Below are 20669 nucleotides of genomic sequence, written 5' to 3'. Positions count from 1 at the left end.
GAACTTCTCAACAGGTCCTATCCTCAGCCACAGTGTCTCCCAGGGAGTTTAATAGTTGAACAGGGATTAAGGATAGTGGATACAACACAGGTATTCTATCCTTCTGACAATTATACTAACATCCCTTAAGATACTCAAAGTTCTAGGTTCCTCAGGACAGCCAAAAACTGTCCAAGATAAAAATAAATTACCTAGTCAGGTGTGGTGGTACACTCCTGTAATGCCAGTGACTTGGAAGGCTGAGGCCAGACTGTCTTAAAATAAAAAGGTGCTAGAGATATAGCTTAGTGGTAGAATCCCCAGTACCAAAACAATAAAAATTTACCTGTCCCAGAGATCCAGTTTAATGGATTTAGAACCTTTACAACAGGAAATGTGCACGTCTTGGGAGAAGTGGGGAGTTGGCCTTTCTGCCTTGCTCTTATTTTAAAGGGATTGCTCCCTTGGCAAAAGGAAGACACTGAAACAGACTGAATTACCTGTTTGATCTGGCCCATTATGATTCCTGGCTTTTCTGTAAATAATTGATGAATCTGCAGCTAGGACTCATACCCTTCTGGCAATCATAGGATGCCCCTTTTAGCTAGGTCCCAAGAGGTGAAAATCATGACTTGCATACCTCAGCTGCTACTACTTGGGATTATCAAGAGATTTAAAGGACATAGGAATGAATTTTAAGCCAGGGTTTACAGTTAGAAGAGGAGGAGAAAGGTAGGACAGAGCAGAATTAGGTGGATAGCAGTGCTTATGCTGGGGATAAAGAGAATGAATTCCTCTTGAGAATCATAGAATGTCCAAGTTAGTAGATATCCTGTGGTCCACTAACAAATGGGATATGTTAGCTTTTATGTTCTCCGGAAATGAGAATTTTAAGGGGTTCCTCCACCCATTGCACAGAATCTATAGACTCCTTGTGTCAAAACTTGGAATTCCTGGGGCCAACTTTGAACCTACTTTCAGAATCACTGGGACCCTGGAATCTTCATCTTGACAAACTATGCCTGGACATTCCATGGAGGTATCATTTGAAAACCCTGCTTTAGCGGGTAGAGTAAAAGTCTGCTAAGTATGGGCATTAGAAAAAGGTCCCTAATGTTCTCATGCAACTCATGGGGGAAAAGAGGAAGCAAATTCCCCAGAAGAATCAGTGATATACATTTTCAATTTATACCTAAGGCAGATGAGGTCCACAGGATAAAAATAAGCATAACATTTATTGAGTACTAACTATGCCAGACACCGACAAGCAGAAACTTTAATGTTGCCTACTTTATTCATTTATTTTTGGTGCTAGCCTTGTACATTAGGATCCTGAGCTCTGTCACTGAGTTACACTCTCAGCTCTCCTTTGTTGCCTAATTTAATCTCATGACTTCACCAGGTAAGTACTATTGTTAAACTAATTTTGTAATTGAGAAGAAAGGCACAGAGAAGCTAAGTACTCACCCAAGGCTGCATTCTGTTCTAAAAACTCAAACATTCAAACATTCTTGTCCATTATTTTTTTGTTGTTGATTTCTTTCTTTTTTTTTTTTTTTTTTTTTTTTGGTACCAGGGATTGAACTCAGGGGCACTTAACCACTGAACCACTCCCCACCTCTTTTTATTTTTAATTTTAAACAGGGTCTCCCTAAATTCTTAGGGCCTTGCTTAGTTGCTGAGACTGGCTTTGACCTTGCAGTCCTCTTGCCTTGGCCTCCCAAGCCACTAGGTGTATTTTTTTTTAAATAGGGCCTCACTCTGTTGCCAGGCTGACCTCCCGACTCTTGGACCCAAGTGATCTTCCTGTCTCAGCCTCCTTCTGCTGGGCCTGTAGTGGCACTACAGGCACATACCACTGCACATGGCTTTAGTCATTGTTTTCTCTGCTGTACTGCAGAAGATGAGCAGAGAGGCCACCCCTCAGTACTAAGTCCTATTGTGGGCCTCAGCTTCTCAATCCATAAAATATGTTGGGAGACACAGTAAATGATTTGTAAGATACCAAACAACTCTATCATTCCACAATCAGTCCTCTGGTTTTTCCTTTCTGGTCACATCTTTCAGATGAGTTTAACTATGAAAGACTTGGCCTTAGTTCAGAATATCCCTACCATTTATTTTCCTTCCTTCTTTTGTATGGTACTGGGGATTTAAACCAGGACATCTTTCTTTTCTACCTCTGACTATACCTTGGATTCCCAAAGCTATGGAGAGCCCCTCAATAGCCCCAGTCCCAGAACATTTGCACAGGAAGGTTCTGCCTAACTAACCAGAGCTGATGTCTCCTCCCAACACCACCCCCTTATAAACATGTAATAGTCTAATAAAAATGCTTAAAACTGAAATGGTATTCTGCGGTTTGCAAAGATTTCTCAATTCCAGGGTGGAAGGTATAGCTCAGCTTAGCATTTACAAGGCCCTGCATTCTAGCTTTAACACCCTAAAAAATAAAAGCCAGGCACAGTGACACACCTGTATCCTGGTTACTCTGGGGCCTGAGGCAGGAGGATCATAAGTTCAAGGCCAGCATGGGCAACTTTGTAAACCCTGTTTTAAAAGGATAGAAAGGGCTGGGGTTGTGGCTTAGCGGTGGAACACTCGCCTAGCATGCGTAGGCCTTGGGTTCGATCCTCAGCACCACATAAAAAAAATAAATAAAATAAAGGTATTGCGTCCAACTACACTAAAAAAAATAAAAGAAAAAAGGGGGGCTGGGGATGTGGCTCAAGCGGTAGCGCGCTCGCCTGGCATGTGTGCGACCCGGGTTCGATCCTCAGCACCACATATCAACAAAGATGTTGTGTCCGCCGAGAACTAAAAAATAAATATTAAAAATTCTCTCTCTCTCTCTCCTCTCTCACTCTCTCTAAAAAAAAAATTAAAAAAGAAAAAAGGGCAGAAGATGTAGCTGAGTGGTAGAGTGCCATGGGGTTCAATCCCCAGTATTAAAACAAAAACATTTTTTCTATTTCTGTTTGATCCTTAAAATACACCTCCAAGAGGGATTATTGTTCCACTTTACAGAAGGGTCAGAAGTAGAACGTGGTCACTTAACCACTTGAAGCTGTGTTGGACCTTCCAGATGCACTACTCCTGTGTGCACAAACTTCTGTTTGCCCCCAGATGCTCACTGGAATCAAATGCCTTTTAATCTGGGACCTCAGGGTTCAGTAGGGTGTTGGTTATCAGGGAAGCAAGCACCAGCTGTCTTAGAAATAATTTAGGGAAGGATGAAGTGTGTGGAGAGGTGAAGAAAAATTGGGTTATTAGGTGGTGGAGTTGGGTTGCATTAATATTCCTAACACCATCCCTAGTGAAATCCTGCACCTCAGCCAGGCTCTGCAGTGGGTGATACTGGCAGTGACAGGTGACACACACACAGTAATGTTTGTGAGAAAGTCACTGTTCACACTTCACTGGCACAATAGAACTTCTTCCTGTGATACAATTCTTTTTGGTGAATTTGAGAACCTCTGAAATTGGAATTCAGTGCCTAGAGATAGCCTGAATTGAGAATGCTAATAGTTCAGACAATGCTTTTAGAAACCAGGTCTCTCTCCGTGTGTGCGTGTGTGTGTGTGCGCGCGTGTGTGTGTGTGTTTAGTTGTAGATGGACACAATACCTTTACTTCACCCTTATATTTTTTATGTAGTGCTAAGGATTGAACCCAGTGCTTCGCACGTGCTAGGTCAGCGCTCCACCACTGAGCCACAACATCCAGCCCAGGTCCCTTCACTTTAATAGCCCCCGTGGCTCCTGAAAAAGTTGGGGAAGGGAGTGAGCAGAGGTTGTGGCTCCATTAGGAAATGGATTCAAGGGTTTCTTTCCTTGCCTCCCTCTCTCCCTCCCTCCCTTTTCTTTCTTTCTATTCCAGGAATTGAACCCAGGAATCCCAGGGGCACTGAGCTGCACTCCAGCAGCTGCTTTTCTATTTTTTCTTTTTAGTTTTAGACAGGGTCTCCAAGTTGTCGAGGGGCTGCTAACTTGGTGAGGCCGACCTTGCACTAGTGATCCTCCTGCTTCATCTTCCTAAGTCGCTGGTATTACAGGCGTGAGCCACCACACCCGCTCAAAGTTTTATTCTTTGCCCTCTGCCTGTTCAAGTAGGAGTTCCTGCAAGAAAGGTGTGGCGTATTTAAGAAAACTTTCACCATCTACCCACTAAAGTCCCGGCAAGCAAACAACATTCTTCTGTGCCTTCAGGTCCCAGCAGCCTCCCTCCCACTAAGGAGAAAAGAATCCATATCCTAGAACTACCCCCTTCTCTTGCCGTCCCTCTGCAGCGATACCTCCACTAGGAGGACAGAACACTGAGGCGGACTTTCAGACATTCTCCGCGAATGGTGCTTCCCACTCTGCCCGGGTGAATATGCAGTAGACACCCCCGCCCCCACCAGGGCCGGCCTTTGCCTCCCTGAGTACGCCTCCTAGCGCACACCTCCTGCTACTCCAGTGGACACAACCAATCTTGGCTCGTCGCCCCCGCCTCTTCCTGCTCAGCATCTCCCCGAACCCTGGCTGGCAGGACACTGTGGTGCGGCGCGTGGGCGTGCTGCGGGGCGACCATGGCTGTAGACTGTTACCTCCGGTTCCCACAGTAACAATCGAAAGCCACGGTTGCCCTGGAGACGCGGGGGCGGGGCGCGCACCGTTGACGGCACCACGGCGGCTTCGGACTGGCTGACGTCAGCACTGCGGGGACGCGGGGTGGGCAGTGGCGTGGGTGCGGGCGTGGGATGGCGCGCGGGCCGGCGGCTGGCGCGGAGGCTGTGCGAGGGTGCTTGTGGGCCCGCGGCCCCTCTCAGCCCCTGCAGACACCAAATTGGACAGCTAGATTCTGGCGCCCGCGCTGGATCAGCACCACGGACAGCGACAGCGCGGGCTGCGAGCGTGGGCTGCGGAACCCCCATGGACTGAGGGGTCCTGGGGCGCGGTGGGCAGGCGGCCGGTTCCGCGGTCCTGGGGCGGGGCCAGGCGTCGGTGGCCGTGACTGGAGACTGTTACTGAGGGCGGCCCGGGCAGTAAGCAGTCTAGAGCCAAGGTGCCGGCGCACTGCCCGGGCAAGGGTGGCCCAGTCGCCCGCGGCTGGGGACGCTGCTGCTCCTCCTCCCCCATGTCTCCCACCCTTCTTGGCCCCTACACTCGCGGACAGGCACGCGACTCCTGACGTCAGGATTCTGTGGCGTCAAAGATGTCCCAGTGGGGACGCACTTCCGGTGACGGGGGGGGTCGCTGGGTGGGGCGGGGCGGTTTTGCCCCGGCCCCGCCCCCGCCTGGTCCTGAGAGGACAGCTCCGCTCGCAGAGGCGGGAAGTCTTGGGCGCAGCGGGACCAGCCAGACGCGACCAGACCAGACTGGGAGGGGGCAGCGGGGCAGAATGCGGAGTGGGGCGGGGTGGGGGTCCCAAGAGACCCGCAGCCAAGACAGCGGGCAGATGACCGTCAGTCTCTCGCTGGCGTCCCCGTTCAGCTGGTCTGGGACCGCGAGGCTGAGTCACCGTGCTGCCCGGAGGGGAGAAAATGAGGGGGCGCGCCTCCTGTGGTACCAGCACCTTCTCCCCACTTTCTTGGGAGTATGGCGTAGAAACCCCACAGAATGCTTCGGCGACTCTGGGGTCTGTCCTCTGTTCGATGCTCCTCCAAAGTGGTCGCGTCTCTATCTGGGCTCCGGCAGGTGCTGAGCGAGGTTGTGTCAGCCCTCTGGTCCCGGCTCCATCAGCTGTGAAGGAACCTCGTCCCTCCCACCCTGTCCCAATCCCCACTCCGGAGAAACCCTCCAACCCGCCGCCCGCCGGTCTCCTCCTTGCCCTCCCATCAGTGTCCGCGCAACGGTCCATCAGTGGCCCGTTGGTTGGTCGATCCCGCTTACCTGGCGGGCCGCATCGCGCCAGCGCCCGCTCGCCTCCCGCAGCCCGGCTGGCGCGGCAGCTTTTATAGGCGCGCGTAGTACTCTTGCGGCGGCTCATTCATGCGGCCGCGGCTCCTACACACTGACGCGCTGCCGACGTCAGCAGGGAATTTAGGAAACGGGAAAAGGGGCTATTTATAGTGGCGAGGCGGGGAGGTGGGGGGGGTGGGGGTGGGGACCGAAGCGACAGGGATCTGGAAGGGGGAGGAGGGTGCGCGGAAGTAGGATCGGGTAGGAGGAGCCGGCGCCCCCTGTCCTGGCCTACAAAGGGTTAACTTTCCGGAACTGCTGGCTAGGGGGCCCGGGGGAGGATAGTGCAGGGAGGGTGCTGCGGGCCTGTCACATGTTTATTCACTCTCCCCTTCCGGAGCTCTGGGACTCCTGCGGACTCAGTCCATTGCCCCGCCCAGCCTTGGGGTCCTCATATGGTAGCCCCAACCCCAGTTTTCAGTTACTGGACCCAAGAGCTCTGATGTCACAGGATGCCCAGGGACGTGTCACACCCCGCATGGCCACTGTGGTGTCATCATCCTTTTTTATCCGGGGTTGTATAGGGAAAGAAGCTGGGCCCGATGAAGGGTCTAGGGCACAGCAAGTGCTGTGGCATGCCATAGGGGTACCGGGAGGAAGGGAAGAAGGTAGGAGAGCCCAGGAATCTTTAGAAGGCTTTGGTGTAGGAGACCAGGCCAGAGAAATAAGACCCAATGGGGATCCAGTTACTAGTGAGGAACTGGAGACCAGAGGAAAGGCAAAAAGTTGAGGGTGACCTGGGCTTCCCAGAAAGGAGCAAAGGGTCCTCTAGGGAGTTGGGGAAGGTATCAGGAGTTTCTGGCAAGTAAAAGGGAGGGCAAGATTGGCAGTGCCAAGCTTTGTCACCCATGTGTCACCTCAGCATTCATTTGTGGAATAATGGGACACTGGCAGGGCTCACATGAGGGTACAGGAGACCAAGGACTCAGCAGCTTGGCAGGGAGAGATCTCCAGGGGTGGCCAGGACCACTTTTTAGAGGAATTCGGTTTCCCAAGTGTTTAGAGTTTGGCAAGAACCTATGCCATGTGGGGCAGAGTTCCCCTAAACATCAGTGGGAAAATGAATAGTCCTGGCCCAGCCCAGCTCTATCTCCAGGCTTTAAGTGGGGAGGAGAAGCTGGACAACTGGACAAACTTGGACTGGACAAGGGAAGCTTCTCCCCACTTTTTGGGAGAATGGTGTGGGGAAGTGTGGGGAAGAAGCAGCGCTGGCTGGTGGAACTGAAGCAGGGAAAGGTAAAGATTGAAGGATGAAGTCTACAGGAGACCCTCGGGACCCTGATGTTGCCACTGGGTTGGAGGTAGGGCTGCGAGACCCTTCCCATTCAGAAGTAAGGAGGACTCCAAGGTAGGGCTGGGGCAGTGACTTAATTGGGGAATGGACTAGGGCAAGTGCTGAACGAACAAACAAACAAACAAGCAAGCAAAAAAGATCGTGGGCGCAGCAGATCCTGGATTGGGTCAGCAGGGGTTAGACTATGCTGCACAGAAGGCGGCACAGGGCTGAAGGGCTCCTTGCAAGGATCAGAGGATCTGATCCCATCAAAGGGATTAAAGAGATGAGGTCAGAGAGGCCCTTCTTGTCCCTTGGAATTTGGCTTCCAAAATGTATTTTTTTTTTTAAGGGAGAAGGGGGCTTTTGTCCCAGTTATCAGCCTTCCTACCCAAAAGGAGAACTCCTATTAATCTGTCAAAACCCAGCTCCAAGAGCAATTTTTTTAGAGAGATTTTTAAAATATTTATTTCTTAGTTTTCGGTGGACACAACATCTTTATTTTATTTTATGTGGTGCTGAGGATCGAACCCAACGCCCCGCGAATGGCAAATGCCAGGCGAGCGCGTTACCGTTTGAGCCACATCCCCAGCCCCCAAGAGCACTTCTTAAGAACCTTCTTACTGCTCTTCAACACTCCGTATGTACTTCCAATTCAGCCCCCATCACGTCTCTTGGCAGAGATGTTGGGTGTTGGGGTCCTCTTCCCTAGAGGCCAGAAACATTGCAGTCAACCATTTTCATCTTTGGAACCTCAGTACTTTTTTGGTGAAAACGCCATAGGGAGATAGAGGCGTGGAAATGGATAGGGCAGATTCAGAGCTTGCTTCGGAAGCGAGTGAAGGACTGACTCAAGAGGCGGCGGGAGTCAGGTGGACCTGTTTGGACCAGAAGCTGCCTCCAGGCACCAAAGCTCTGAAGCAGCTAGCGGAGTAAACAGAGCCTCTGGGGGGCGCCCAAGTCCTTGGTGTCTGAAAGGAACAGCTAGTGGCCGCACCAGCAGCCCCTCGCCGAGTGACTCAGCCACTACCTCTGGCGGGGACGTGGGGGCTGGAGAACAGCGCGGAGGGCGGCTAGCGCGGTTCCCGCCAGCCAGAGGCGGGGTGCGGTTGCTAAGCTCTCCAAGGCCTCCGAGAGCCGCGATCTGGGCGAACCTCATCAGTTACCATGGTAACACTGCGCTCCAGCCTCCCGCTCTAGGCCACTGAAGAGGCGCAGCCAATCAGAAGCTGTGGGCGTTCTCGGGGACCCCTCCCAGTGTGTGGGCGGGGGTCAGGAGATGCGGGGGGAGGAGGCGGAGCGTGGGCCGTCGAGATGCGGTATTTGCAACAGTTCTGGCGTGTTCACCCAGCTGCGCTGGGACACTTCCGGAATAGTTGTGGAGCGCCAGAGAGTCAGTACAGGGTTCCCTCCAGAAGAGGCATCGCTCGCGCGTATCAGATTGACGGACCATCTAGGGAGGTTACAAGCTTGTCTTGTTTCTCTCCAGTTGGAGAAAAGCCAGTCACTCGGGGGTCCTTCAGAATGCCTTACAGAGGGAATCTGGGCGCTGGGCACTGTCCAGCCACTTCCAATCAATTATCCTGGAGTTTCTCCAGAGACCCTCAACTTCAGGGTAGGCTATTATGGGAACACCTCTGCCCAGATTCGCGGGAGTTCCACCTGGCAGCCCTTGGAGTATCAAAGACAGCTGGGACTCCAGGAGCGGGCGTGGGTGTCTGTGTAAACATGTGTGCCAGCGAGTGTCACTACCTGGTAGGGTCTGGGGGCAAATGGGTTTATGCTGTGCATACCTAACACATATGACAGAGCGAGGGTGGGCGTGTTGGGGAGTAGGTCCAAGGGGTCGGTCGCCTCCAGGAATGTCTAAGGGGAGTCCCCCGAGATCAGCTACCTTTGTCTCGCTTAGGATTTCCATAATCTCCGTCTCGTTACCTACTGTCACCATCTATTGTTATCAGAATTTCTCCTTGAGGGCAAGACTTCCTAATTGAAGCTATGTTCTTAGAAAAATGTACGCAGAAGGGCTTAGCTCAAAATCCAAAGGTTTATGGACTTGCATTCGGGACTTGGAGTCCAGGTGGACACATCTGGAAGAATGAACCTGCACATAGGTCTCCTGCCCAGCTGGGCATCTGCGAGTCTCCAGCCCAGGTGCGCCAGAGAGGTTTCTGTGGTCCAGCGCAGAGTCCCACACTGCCGCGAGGTGGCGCCATAGCCGCAGCAGCGCCTGCCGGCCCCGACCGTTCCAGATAAGAGTGTGCGGAAAGCGCGGCGGGGCTGAGACGCGCCCAGGACGCGGGGAGGACGGACCAGCAGGACAGACCGACCGGGGGCCCGGCGGGCGGAGGGCAGCACAGCGCAGCCACGTCCCCCCTGGATCCGCCGGCAGCCGGGCCCGGGGCTTCCGACATGCCCCCCAGGTGGGTCCTGGCGCTGGGGACCGGGAGGGACAAGGGACCCGGGACAGCCGGGTCCTCACGCGCTGGCCGCCTCAGGCGCATCCTCTGGCGCGGGCGCCCCATCGCGATTGGCGGCTGGCGTTCTAGGCTCCGAGTGTCTCCCTAAGAGGGCTCAGGACCGCTGGGCCGCTGCTCCGCGCCGGGTTCACCGCGGGGTCAGCGGCCCGAGGCCGGCTCTGCCCGCACATGGGCTGAAGAGGCAAGGGGAAGGGAAGGGGAGCTGGCGGGCGGGGCTGGCAGGGGCGCTGCCCTGGCACAGCTCGGCGCCTGGCAGCGGGGCGGGTGGGGCGCAGGCTAGGAGCTGCCACCGCCGCGGGGAGGAAAGACCAGCCGGGCTGTGGCTGCAGGTAACGGACTGCGAGGCCCTGTGGGCCAGGCGGGGAATGGGGTCGGGCGGGCGGGCTGGAGGGCAGGGGAACTCAGGGCTTGGTTCAGGCCCCGCAGCCGCCTGGCAGCTGGAGTTGGGGGCCGTGAGGCAAGGCTGGGAGCGGAGAGACTGGGGCTGGCGCGCTCCTCCCGCCCTGTCTGAAGTTGGGAAACTTTTCCCCAAGTTTGGGACGGCCGAGTTCCGGGGAAGAAGGGGCCGAGGGGAGCTGGGGAGGAAGGCGCCGGGTCCGCTAATGTACAGCTGAGGCCGAGGCCGGGGCCGGAACGCGGGTGGGGCGCAGGCCGAGGTCAGGGCAGCAGCCGGCTGCTCGCCGTGCCCGCCCGGGGCGCTGCCCCCTCCCTCCCCTGGGAGCTGCGTGGCTCCCCCCTCCCCCCCACCTGCTTCCTGCCTCAGCCTCCTGCCCCGATATAACGCCCTCCCCGCGCCGGGGCCCGGCCTTCGCGCTCTGCCCGCCACGGCAGCCGCTGCCTCCGCTCCCCGCGCCGCTGCCCCAGCCCCAAACAAGGGCCTGACAGCCCCTGATCAGGGCGGCGCCGGTGGGCACCGCGCTCGAGTTCTCCGTATCACCTCTTCCAACTGGGGCAACTTCTCCCGAGGCGGGAGGTGTTTCCTATTCGGCTCCCTTTATCCCCACTTGGGCAAACTTCTCGGCCCTGAATGACTTTTCCTGAAGCGGACATTTTACTTAAATCGGGTAACTGTCTCCGGAAAGGGTCACTTCGCCTGAACAAGTTTCTCCTTGGAAGTCCCCAGCACCTAACCCGTGTGCCCAGCAGCGTCTGGGCCTGGGGCGCACAGGCCAGCCTGGCCTCTTCTCCATCCGCAGGCGTTCTCCTCCTGCTCGTTACTCTGCTTCAGGCCCGCCGGCCTAGGCTTCCATTCCAGGAGGCCGCTGAACCTCCTCCACCAGTGCCCAGGCCGCGGTGCTCGATGCCCCTGATCAGCTGAAGGGAAGGGGAAGTGGAGGGGAGGAGTGCCGGTCTCGGTACAGGAGGCGAGGGCGCTGCGCGGCTCTTACCCAGCTGGTGTGTGTCCCTGCAGGAGAGTGTGCTGGGCAGACGATGCTGGACACGATGGAGGCGCCCGGCCACTCGAGGCAGCTGTTGCTGCAGCTCAACAACCAGCGCACCAAGGGCTTCTTGTGCGACGTGATCATCGTGGTGCAGAACGCCCTCTTCCGCGCGCACAAGAACGTGCTGGCGGCCAGCAGCGCCTACCTCAAGTCCCTGGTGGTGCATGACAACCTGCTAAACCTGGACCATGACATGGTGAGCCCGGCAGTATTTCGCCTGGTTCTGGACTTCATTTACACCGGTCGCCTGGCTGACGGTGCAGAGGCTGCAGCGGCAGCAGCCGTGGCCCCGGGGGCCGAGCCGAGCCTGGGCGCTGTGCTGGCTGCCGCCAGCTACCTGCAAATCCCTGACCTCGTGGCGCTGTGTAAGAAGCGCCTCAAGCGCCACGGCAAATACTGCCACCTGCGGGGAGGCGGCAGTGGCGGCGGCGGCTATGCGCCCTACGGGAGGCCGGGCCGGGGCCTGAGGGCGGCCACGCCGGTCATCCAAGCCTGCTACTCGTCCCCGGCCGGGCCTCCGCCGCCGCCTTCCTCTGAGCCGCCGTCGGGCCCCGAGGCAGCGGTCAACACTCACTGCGCGGAGCTGTACACTTCGGGCCCGGGCCCAGCCACCGCACTCTGTATCCCAGAGCGCCGCTGTTCCCCGCTCTGCGGCCTGGATCTGTCCAAGAAGAGCCCACCGGGCTCTGCGGCTTCTGAGCGGCCACTGAGTGAACGTGAGCTGCCCCCGCGTCCGGACAGCCCTCCTAGCGCCGGCCCCGCTACCTACAAGGAGCCACCACTCACCCTGCCGCCGCTGCCGCCGCTGCCCTTCCAGAAGCTGGAAGAGGCCATACCGCCTCCGGACCCGTTCCGTGGGAGCGGTGGCAGCCCCGGACCCGAGCACCCCGGCCGCCCCGACGGGCCCAGCCTCCTCTACCGCTGGATGAAGCACGAGCCGGGCCTGGGTAGCTACGGCGACGAGCTGGGCAGGGAGCGCGGTTCTCCAGGCGAGCGCTGCGAGGAGCGCGGGGGGGACGTGGCAGCCTCGCCCGGGGGCCCCCCGCTAGGCCTGGTGCCGCCGCCGCGCTACCCGGGCAGCCTGGACGGGCCCGGCGCGGGCGGTGACGGCGACGACTACAAGAGCAGCAGCGAGGAGACTGGCAGCAGCGAGGATCCCAGCCCACCTGGAGGCCACCTCGAAGGCTACCCATGCCCGCACCTGGCTTATGGAGAGCCAGAAAGCTTTGGTGACAACCTGTACGTGTGCATCCCTTGCGGCAAGGGCTTCCCCAGCTCTGAGCAGCTGAATGCGCACGTAGAAGCTCACGTGGAGGAGGAGGAGGCGCTGTATGGCCGGGCTGAGGCGGCTGAGGTGGCTGCTGGGGCAGCCGGCTTAGGGCCCCCTTTTGGCAGCGGTGGGGACAAGGTCGCTGGGGCTCCAGGTGGCCTGGGAGAGCTGCTGCGGCCGTACAGATGCGCGTCCTGCGACAAGAGCTACAAGGATCCAGCCACGTTGCGGCAGCACGAGAAGACGCACTGGCTGACCCGGCCCTATCCATGCACCATCTGTGGGAAGAAGTTCACCCAGCGGGGGACCATGACGCGCCACATGCGCAGCCACCTGGGCCTCAAGCCCTTTGCATGCGACGCGTGCGGCATGCGCTTCACACGCCAGTACCGCCTCACAGAACACATGCGCATCCACTCCGGCGAGAAGCCCTATGAGTGCCAGGTGTGCGGTGGCAAGTTCGCACAGCAACGCAACCTCATCAGTCATATGAAGATGCACGCTGTTGGTGGTGCGGCCGGCGCTGCCGGCGCGCTTGCAGGCCTAGGGGGGATACCGGGCGTCCCTGGCCCCGACGGCAAGGGCAAACTCGACTTCCCAGAAGGCGTCTTTGCTGTGGCTCGCCTCACGGCTGAGCAGCTGAGCTTGAAGCAGCAGGACAAGGCAGCTGCGGCCGAGCTGCTGGCGCAGACCACGCACTTCCTGCACGACCCCAAGGTGGCGCTCGAGAGCCTCTACCCGCTGGCCAAATTCACCGCGGAGCTGGGCCTTAGTCCCGACAAGGCGGCGGAGGTGCTGAGCCAGGGCGCTCACCTGGCTGCTGGACCCGACGGCAGGACCATCGACCGTTTCTCCCCGACCTAGCGCGCCCCTTGCTGGCCCGCCTTCGCCTTGCCGTTGCTTCTCAGCCCGGCCCCGTACCCCTAAGGAGAAGCGCGGCACACCGTGCCTGGGACGACTAGTAGCAGCTGCGTCGTCGCCTCAGTGGCGGCCCCACCTCTTTGCGGCCTCACCTGGCCTCACTGCTTTGTGCCTTAGCTGGGGGTGGGGATGGGGGAAAACCCCAGGATGGGGTGGGATGGGGGAAGGGAGATTTATATTTTTGATATCAGCTTTGACCAAAGGAGACCCCGGCCTCTCCCTGCCTCTTCCTGTGGTTCTTTGGCCCCCTCCCCCGGCTCCGTGCTGCTCTTTGGGGGAGGGGTGTCACTGTTGGGGCGCTCCCAGCCCTACCTCCGGCCCTTGCGACCACACCCATTCTCACTGTGAATCTCCCCACTGGGGTCGGAGTATCGGGCAGAGTTGTGGAGAGGGGAGGGGACTGAGCCAGCCGGAGGGTCCCCGCCTTCTGCTCCTGCCCGCCCGGGACTGATAATGTGAAGTTCCTCATTTTGCACAAGTGGCACTAGCCCCAGGGCCAACCCTTTCCTCTCCAACCACCAAGGTGAGGAGTTATGGAGCCAGGGCCAAGACAGCCCTGGCTTGCCTCATCTCCCACTCCCACGGTGTCCCCTACCCTTCCCTGGGGCCCCGGATCATATTTATTGCATGCTCCCCGGGTGGCCCCCCCATCCTGAGCCCAGCCTGGGCTGGGCTGGGCTGGAAAGCGGTCTCCTTAGCTCCCTCCTCCTATTTTGTATATTTCCTACCTTGTACACAGGCTCTTTCAGAGCCGCTTCCATTTTCTATACTCGAACCAAACAGCAATAAAGCAGTAACCAAGGTTCCCAATCCTGCTCCTGTCTTCTGCCCCTGCACGTGGACATGGGTGGGCTGCACCAGGGTGGTGGAAGAGCTGCATACATACAGGTGTACAAGCTCGGATCTGCCTCCCCTCCCCAATCCCAGAAAGACATCAGCAAAAGGTCAGACATGTTTCATAACTAAAAATTTATTAAGGAAACAAAACCAGTGCTGCAAATGGGACAGAAAGAAGAGATGGATCTCCCACCCACCCAGTCATTGGACTCAGTCAGGGAGAGGATCTTAAAGGAGAGGCTGGGGATCCTATAACCCAAAGAGCCCAGTCTTCTGAGTTGAGGGTCTGGGGAACTTAGACCCCCCACACTACTGGCTTTGGCTCTGCTGCAGAGCCCCCCCCCCCTTCAGGCATTATTTTGGGCCTTTGGGAAGGCATAACTCCCATCCTTTGGGCAGGCTACACCTGGTCAGTGGGTTGTTGGGGGATTCCCCCACTGGTCCCATCAAGATTCACCTCTGTCCCACCTCAGACCCTGCCTGCCTTAAGTCCTCTTTATCTCTACCCTTGGTTTGGAGGAACTGGATAGAGGACGCCTCCAGTGTGAGGTGGTGAACATGGATACCAGGTAACTGGGCAAGAAAAAACTCAAAGGCTAAAGGGCCCCTGTGTCAGTTCTTCTGGGGAGCGGAGGGCAAAGCCAGAAACAGTGAACATGCCAGGTGAGGAAAAGCCCCTCCGGGCACTAGACTGCTCTACCCACAGGCTGGGCTATAGCAGCCTCAAAGCTTCTCAGCACAGGGGTTTGGGAAGGAAAGACAGGTGGAAAGTTTAATTAGGTTCCTGACACAGGTAGCAGAGGAGGAAAATTCAGAGTGATAACTTCCACAACAAGAACTGAGCTGAGGAAGTTGGAGGGCTGGGGAGGGTGAAAGGAACCAACTAGAAAGGGAAGCAGGTGAGAGGATATTCTGGAGGGAGGGCAGGCAGGAGGGGGATGGTAAGAGTTGAGGAAATTTCCCACAGAGGGGTTCCAGCAAAAGGCAGGCTGATGGGGGAGAGGAAACAGGTAAAGGCCACCCAGGAAGCATGGGCCTGAGACCAGATTCCTTTCCCTCTAGACCCATGATCATCCAAGGGAAACCAAGGGGCAGAGTGCAAGGGACCCACTGATGTGGGTGGGAAAAAGAGTAACAAGATGGGAAAGGAACAGCAGGATGGGTATGGGTGTTTGGGTGCGGTTAAAAGAGGTGGGGGGCATAGGGCTGCTGTTAGGGACATGGTGTCCAGAACCTAACTTGGGTCCGTGGGGGATCCAGGCCTCAGGGAGATGGAGAGACACCCTGGGCACTCTTGTCACCATAGCCAAAGCCTCTTGGATACATCCAAGACAAAGGTTCTGCAGAATAAAGGGGCCCGTGATTTCACCTGCTTCTGATGGAAACTGTAAAATCTCTACCCCATCACCACTGGAGAAAGGTGGTGAGTCCTTGGGGTGAGCTGGCCTTCCCCCAGCCCTGGAATGAGATGGGAGGGAGAAAGGCTGAGAGAATTGGCGGCCTATCTGGCTTGCCCACCTGTTGTTGCTGTAGCCAGCCACTTCCCTGCTAAATCCTGGCAGCCCAGGAGGGTCCCAGCAGCTTCCGCCCAACCCTTGGGAGGGGCTCTGTGAGGAGCAGCTCCCTCACAGCACGGCCACGGCGTGGGTTGGAAGAGGATGGTTTATTGTCTGGGTGGATTGGTGGCTCAGGCACGTGGGCATCTTCCGTGCTACACTGGCGCCTGGTGGCCTCTCAGGAACGGTTCCATGGGGGTGGGCCCTGGCATGGCCCCCTCAGCCCACCTGGGCCCATGTGAGGAAGGCTGGGATGTCCCGCACAGGCACATTCCTTGTCAGTGCCTTTACACGTAGGTTCCGGTCATCAGTCAGCAGCACCACCTCCCGCAGGAGGCGGATTGGCTCCTCTGTTGGCACAGAAGGCAGAAGGGCTTCACTGAGGAGAGGTGGCAGAGATAATTGCTTTGAAGGGGATGTGGGACTAGAGGGGACAACACCAGCCTTTTCTTGGCCTTTCCATAAGTCCTTTCCTTCACCCAGACTCTTGGTCCAGGGTGTCCTTCCCCTACAGTTTAGAAAGGGCCGGGATGGACCAGGGCTGCTCTTCTGCTTTGGACTCCCATCTCCCACACAGGACTTTGTTCTGCCTTGTGTCTGAGAGTTGCCCAAACCTGTTGGCCTCCACAGACTTGTCTTCCAGAACTCTGAACTGAAGAAGCAGTTTCACTCCTGACTGCATGGCTGGCCCTGGGCTCACAATACCACTCTCTTTTTTGCACATCTCCTTCCAAGGCCAAGGCTTGAAACATCCAGATATAGAAAAGCAAAGATACACAGAAGCCAAATGCATGGCTCCTAAGTGTGGTGAGAGGCTAGCTAAACAGAGCTCTGAGAAGGTGGGCAAGGGTCCCTAGAAGAGTTGTGTCAAGGGGTTCTGTGGCTGTAGCCAACTGGTTTTCTTCTATTAAATTAATCCATGTATATGAAACAGTATAGAAGAGCAGAGAGTCAGGATTGTCTTCTCAGCTCTCTGTCTCATACCTAAGGGGTAGTTCTTTATTTCTTTCCAGATTTCTTAAAGCACATTTACAAGTATTTGTACATGTATGTGCGTGTGTGTGTGTCCTACAACAATGTTAATCATACTAGTCATACTTACTTTATTTGAACTTTATATACTTTAAAGATCTTTCATATCAGCACAGATAGCTGCCTTTCTTTTTAGAAGAGTTTTTAATCCTGCCATTACCTCTCTTCCCCTCTTTAACCTTTAAAGTACTGGAGAAAACTTAAAGCAGGGCCACTCACTCAGACAAGTGATACCCTCCCCCTGGCATGCCCATTCAGGCGGCAAGTCCACTTCTCAGTTCCAGGCTGGGCATTTCCTGGAGGAGGTCCTGTAGACAGCGAAGCTCAGGAAATGTCCTGCAGTGCTCGCTGCTGCGTGGGCTGGGGGACTGCTAAGATCCATGTCTGACCTGAGAAGTTTCAAGCTTGCCAGCTCTAGGCAGGGAGGCTAAGAACTGGCTTTCAGCCTCAGGAGTTGTTTGGGGGATGAGGGAGGGAGAATCCTGTGGGGTTGATGGTGTGGGAGAGGAGGAGAGGAGGAAGGAAGGTGTGATGGAGGCACAGGGCTGTGACGGGCAGAGGGAGAAAGTGGTGGCCATGGGTAATGGGAGACCCCTTCCATTGCTTGGGTGGGGACTGGCACCCTGGGGTATGTAAGTATGGGGTAGGGTGGTGGTAGAATGTGGTGCTATATGGGGCTCCCAGCTGGCTGGCTGGAGCCCCATCCTTCCTACCCTGGGCCTCAGACAAGGAGAGTCCCAGGCCAACCAAGGCCCAGCATTGCTGGCAGGGGTCTGCAGGGGTTTCTGTGGATACTTTGAGACAGTTTTAACAATAAACATCCTCTGTTTTGACACTGGTAACTTCACTTTGTTAGAAACCAGAGACTGTCATCTTGTCAGGCCCCATCCGCCATAATCCACATGATTTTAAAATTCAACATCGTTTACACATAAACATTTGGTGACGGTTTCTCTGTGAATCTGACAAGTTAATCTGCTAAGAATTCACACTGACAAATGGGGTTTGATTACACCAGCCGTTGCTGATGTAATTGTGATAGGGGCGGTCCCCAAGATGGCAATGAGTTCCTGAAGGCTGCTTAGGGTGAGGTAGGGGGGTGGAGAGACTAGTGGGGCTAAAGCCAAAATGCAAGTGTGCTACGAAACAAACAGCTCTGAGTTTGAGCAGTGTAGGAGCTAAAAAGGCCTTCAGCAATCCTGCCTACTTCTCCCTGAGAAAGGACCCTTCTAGGAAGCTGCCCTGTGGCAGAGCACAAGCTCCTCTGTTAGGCTTGGCAGGATTTCTTTTTATCACTTGAACATTCCAGATCTGGCCCTAAGGGACAGTACATGAAACCATGTGACAGGGCCCCTCTGAGGAATTGCAGTTGTGGACTCACGATCAGCCCTTGGTGGAAGGAAGGAGTAGGCGAATAACCGCTTTAGGAGTAATTGCTAAAGAGCCAACAGAGAAGAGAGAAGGGTGACAAAGATGGAGAGAAAATGACAAGAAAAAAAATATATATATATATGGGGGGGGAGAGAGAGAGAGAGAGAGAGAGAGAGAAACCAAATGGTGAGAGCCACCAACTCTGCAGATGACACTGAGCTAGGAGGTTCTAGGAATTCTTTCAAGAAGAAGAAGAAGAAGAAAGTCTAGAACTAGAAGCAGAAAACCCTTGAGTGTCACTGATCCCGTGGGGCTGTGCAGGAAGAAGTTGAGGGTTGAGGCAGATGTTTATGCACTTGGAAGAAAACCCTAGGTCCTCTGGCCCATAGATGAGACTGTGCTCACCAAAATATTCTTTAAAAGCTAAGCTGTGGGCTCATCCCTCAAACTTTCACTTGCCTCCAACTCTAACTGGCCTGAAAAATGCTACAGCTCGTGGCCATGGAGGCCTGAAAGAAAATCCCACTCCTTGCTAGGGAAGTGCCCGCTGCCCCAGCTCTGATATAAACACTCAGGATGCACTGAGAAGGGTAGGAAGGTGAGTATCACTAAGAAAAGGGAGCATGCCCACTAAGGGCCACGCACCTCAAAACTGTAGAGGTCTGTCCTCAGAAGACCACAGCCAGAATAAGCTATGCTGAATCATGAAGACATTCTTGATGTCCCAAGAAAGGAAATGGATGAAGACTGAGTGGGAAAGTTCACTGCCTAGAACTGGACTTCCTAGGCTAGGCTCATCTCTAGTTTGTCCAGGATCCACCAGATTTATCCCCTGGGGATGGGGAGGGTATGACTGTGAGGCCTGACCTCAGGGAGGGAAGCAAATGGGCTGACCTTAGGTTTGCATAGATCCTGCTTAGACTTCCCAGGCCAGGGCTTGCAGTGGGTCCTTAGAGGGCTGGGAACGGGTAGGATGAGGTAAGGCAGGGAAATGGATGATCCCGAGGCAGAGGCCAAGCTGTACCTTTGCTGGTGGGCATGAAGTCCTTGGCTTTGTCTTTGCAGTAGTGGAGGCAGCAGGAAAGGATCAGGTCATCGTTGTTACCCTGGAGGAAGACAGTGTGAGAAGCACCACTGGGCAGGAGGGGGCGCCATGCAGAAGAGGCATAGGTGTGTTTCCAGGGCTACATCCTAGGGTCCTTCCCCTGCATGCTCTGGCCCTGCTTGGCTGGCTCATAACTGCTGAGTGATCTAGGAGATAAGGGACTCCCCACTCCTAGGCCTCTATGGCAGCTGCCCAGGTTGGCAGGCCTTCCTTTAGTCCCTCCTTTCTGGATCCCCTGTTCTGACAATGGGCTGTGGGACTTTTCCTTCCTACTGGGGGGTCTCACCAGCTGGCCAGTGATGTCTTCACTGCGGAAGGCGATGGATTCAAGTTCATTGCCTCGGCTGGTCAGGGCCCGTAGACAAGAGTCCCGGCTCTCGAATCGTCGCTCCAGAAACTCAATGGACTTCCGGGCCTTTTCTTGCACCACACGAGCATAACCGCCAGCCCGGTGATCTGTCTCCTGCCCCTTGGCCAGGCCATCCAACTCATTGATCACTGATGAGACAAAGCCCAAATGTATCAACCCTAGCAATCCTGTCGTTTTCATCCTGTGTTTATTCACTTTCTCAGTCAGCCCCTTCAGATCACAGAAGCCACCTTTCCCAGAGGAGTCTTCCAGTGAAATTAGGGTAGGAGAGGAGCTTGTGGGGAAAGAAAGGTCCTATACAGTCAAAGTGCCCTATCCCCTTTCTACTTCTTCTCTTGGGGTCTCCACCTTCTTTCTGGGAGGAACACAGGAGGGATTTTCTGGAGCTGCTGTCTTCAGAGGAACAAACCTGGCCCCTCTATTGCATTTTTTAATTATAGCATCAAATTAGGAGGTTTCTCAGGAGACATGGGAGTCTCAGCAGCTAAAGGGAAAGTGAGACATTCTGCTTGGGCTACTTGATCCCCAACCACTACAGTTCCAAGAGGGGTAAAACTATGGCTCACCCATCTGGCAGAGAACAGGGAAATCACCATGGTAGTCCCACTTCCTAGGGCCCTGGTATTCCTCAAAACCATTTGCTTGGCACAGTACCTCCTTGATACTATATGTGTGTATATGTGTGTGTGTGTGTATGTGTGTGTACATAGTGTGTGTTTGCCTGCCTATGTGTCTGGGACATGGCTTCATTTTCTGGTGAAGATTCTTTCCAAAATTCCAGCCAAAAGCCTGAGGTCAAGTGGGAAATATGCACTCCTTGGGGGCTCCGGGAGAGTTTGGGGTCTGAGGCCTCTTCTTAGTACAATGATTCATGGCTTCGGGAGTCGGCATGAGCATACTGTTCCATGGTGAGCCTGGCACTCATTGTCTGAGTATTCAGAGACACTTTCTGGAAAGGTCCCATGTGGGAGAGTGGAAACACACACACACACACACACACACACACACACACACACATGATGCCCAGGCTTTTAACAACCTGAGGCTATAGTGTCCACATAATGCATAGCTGAGGCTAGGGAGTAGTGGTGG

General features: G+C 55.4%; 2 protein-coding genes across 8 annotated transcripts in view; one reads left to right on the top strand and one right to left on the bottom strand.

Moving 5' to 3' along the window:
• Positions 1-9458: 9458 nt before the first annotated feature.
• HIC1 (HIC ZBTB transcriptional repressor 1) lies at positions 9459-14111 on the top strand. Its single transcript, XM_081270235.1, has 2 exons — positions 9459-9616; positions 11085-14111. Exon 2 carries the CDS (start codon positions 11105-11107, stop codon positions 13247-13249), a length of 2145 nt encoding a protein of 714 aa, XP_081126361.1. The 5' UTR covers positions 9459-9616; positions 11085-11104; the 3' UTR covers positions 13250-14111.
• A 147-nt stretch (positions 14112-14258) lies between these two features.
• Positions 14259-20669, bottom strand: part of SMG6 (SMG6 nonsense mediated mRNA decay factor) — a 232556-nt gene continuing 226145 nt past the window's right edge. For all 7 annotated transcript variants that reach the window (XM_081270215.1, XM_081270218.1, XM_081270217.1 and 4 more), the window contains 3 exons: positions 19494-19705; positions 19127-19208; positions 14259-16049 (listed from right to left, as the gene is read on the bottom strand). In XM_081270215.1, the coding sequence (XP_081126341.1) occupies positions 15919-16049; positions 19127-19208; positions 19494-19705 (425 nt within the window). In that variant the 3' untranslated portion in view covers positions 14259-15918. The remainder of the gene's footprint in view (positions 16050-19126; positions 19209-19493; positions 19706-20669) is intronic.

This window comes from Spermophilus citellus (genome assembly GCF_964194105.1).
Source record: "Spermophilus citellus genome assembly, chromosome: 17".
In the NCBI taxonomy this organism is placed as follows: Eukaryota; Metazoa; Chordata; class Mammalia; order Rodentia; family Sciuridae; genus Spermophilus; species Spermophilus citellus.
Note: the sequence above shows the minus strand (reverse complement) of the source record. Positions and strands in the feature narration are given on the sequence as shown.

What these genes read in the sequence shown, in the direction of transcription:
- HIC1 (XM_081270235.1), top strand. Translation starts at nt 11,105, where the DNA reads ATGCTGGACACGATGGAGGCGCCCGGCCACTCGAGGCAGCTGTTGCTG.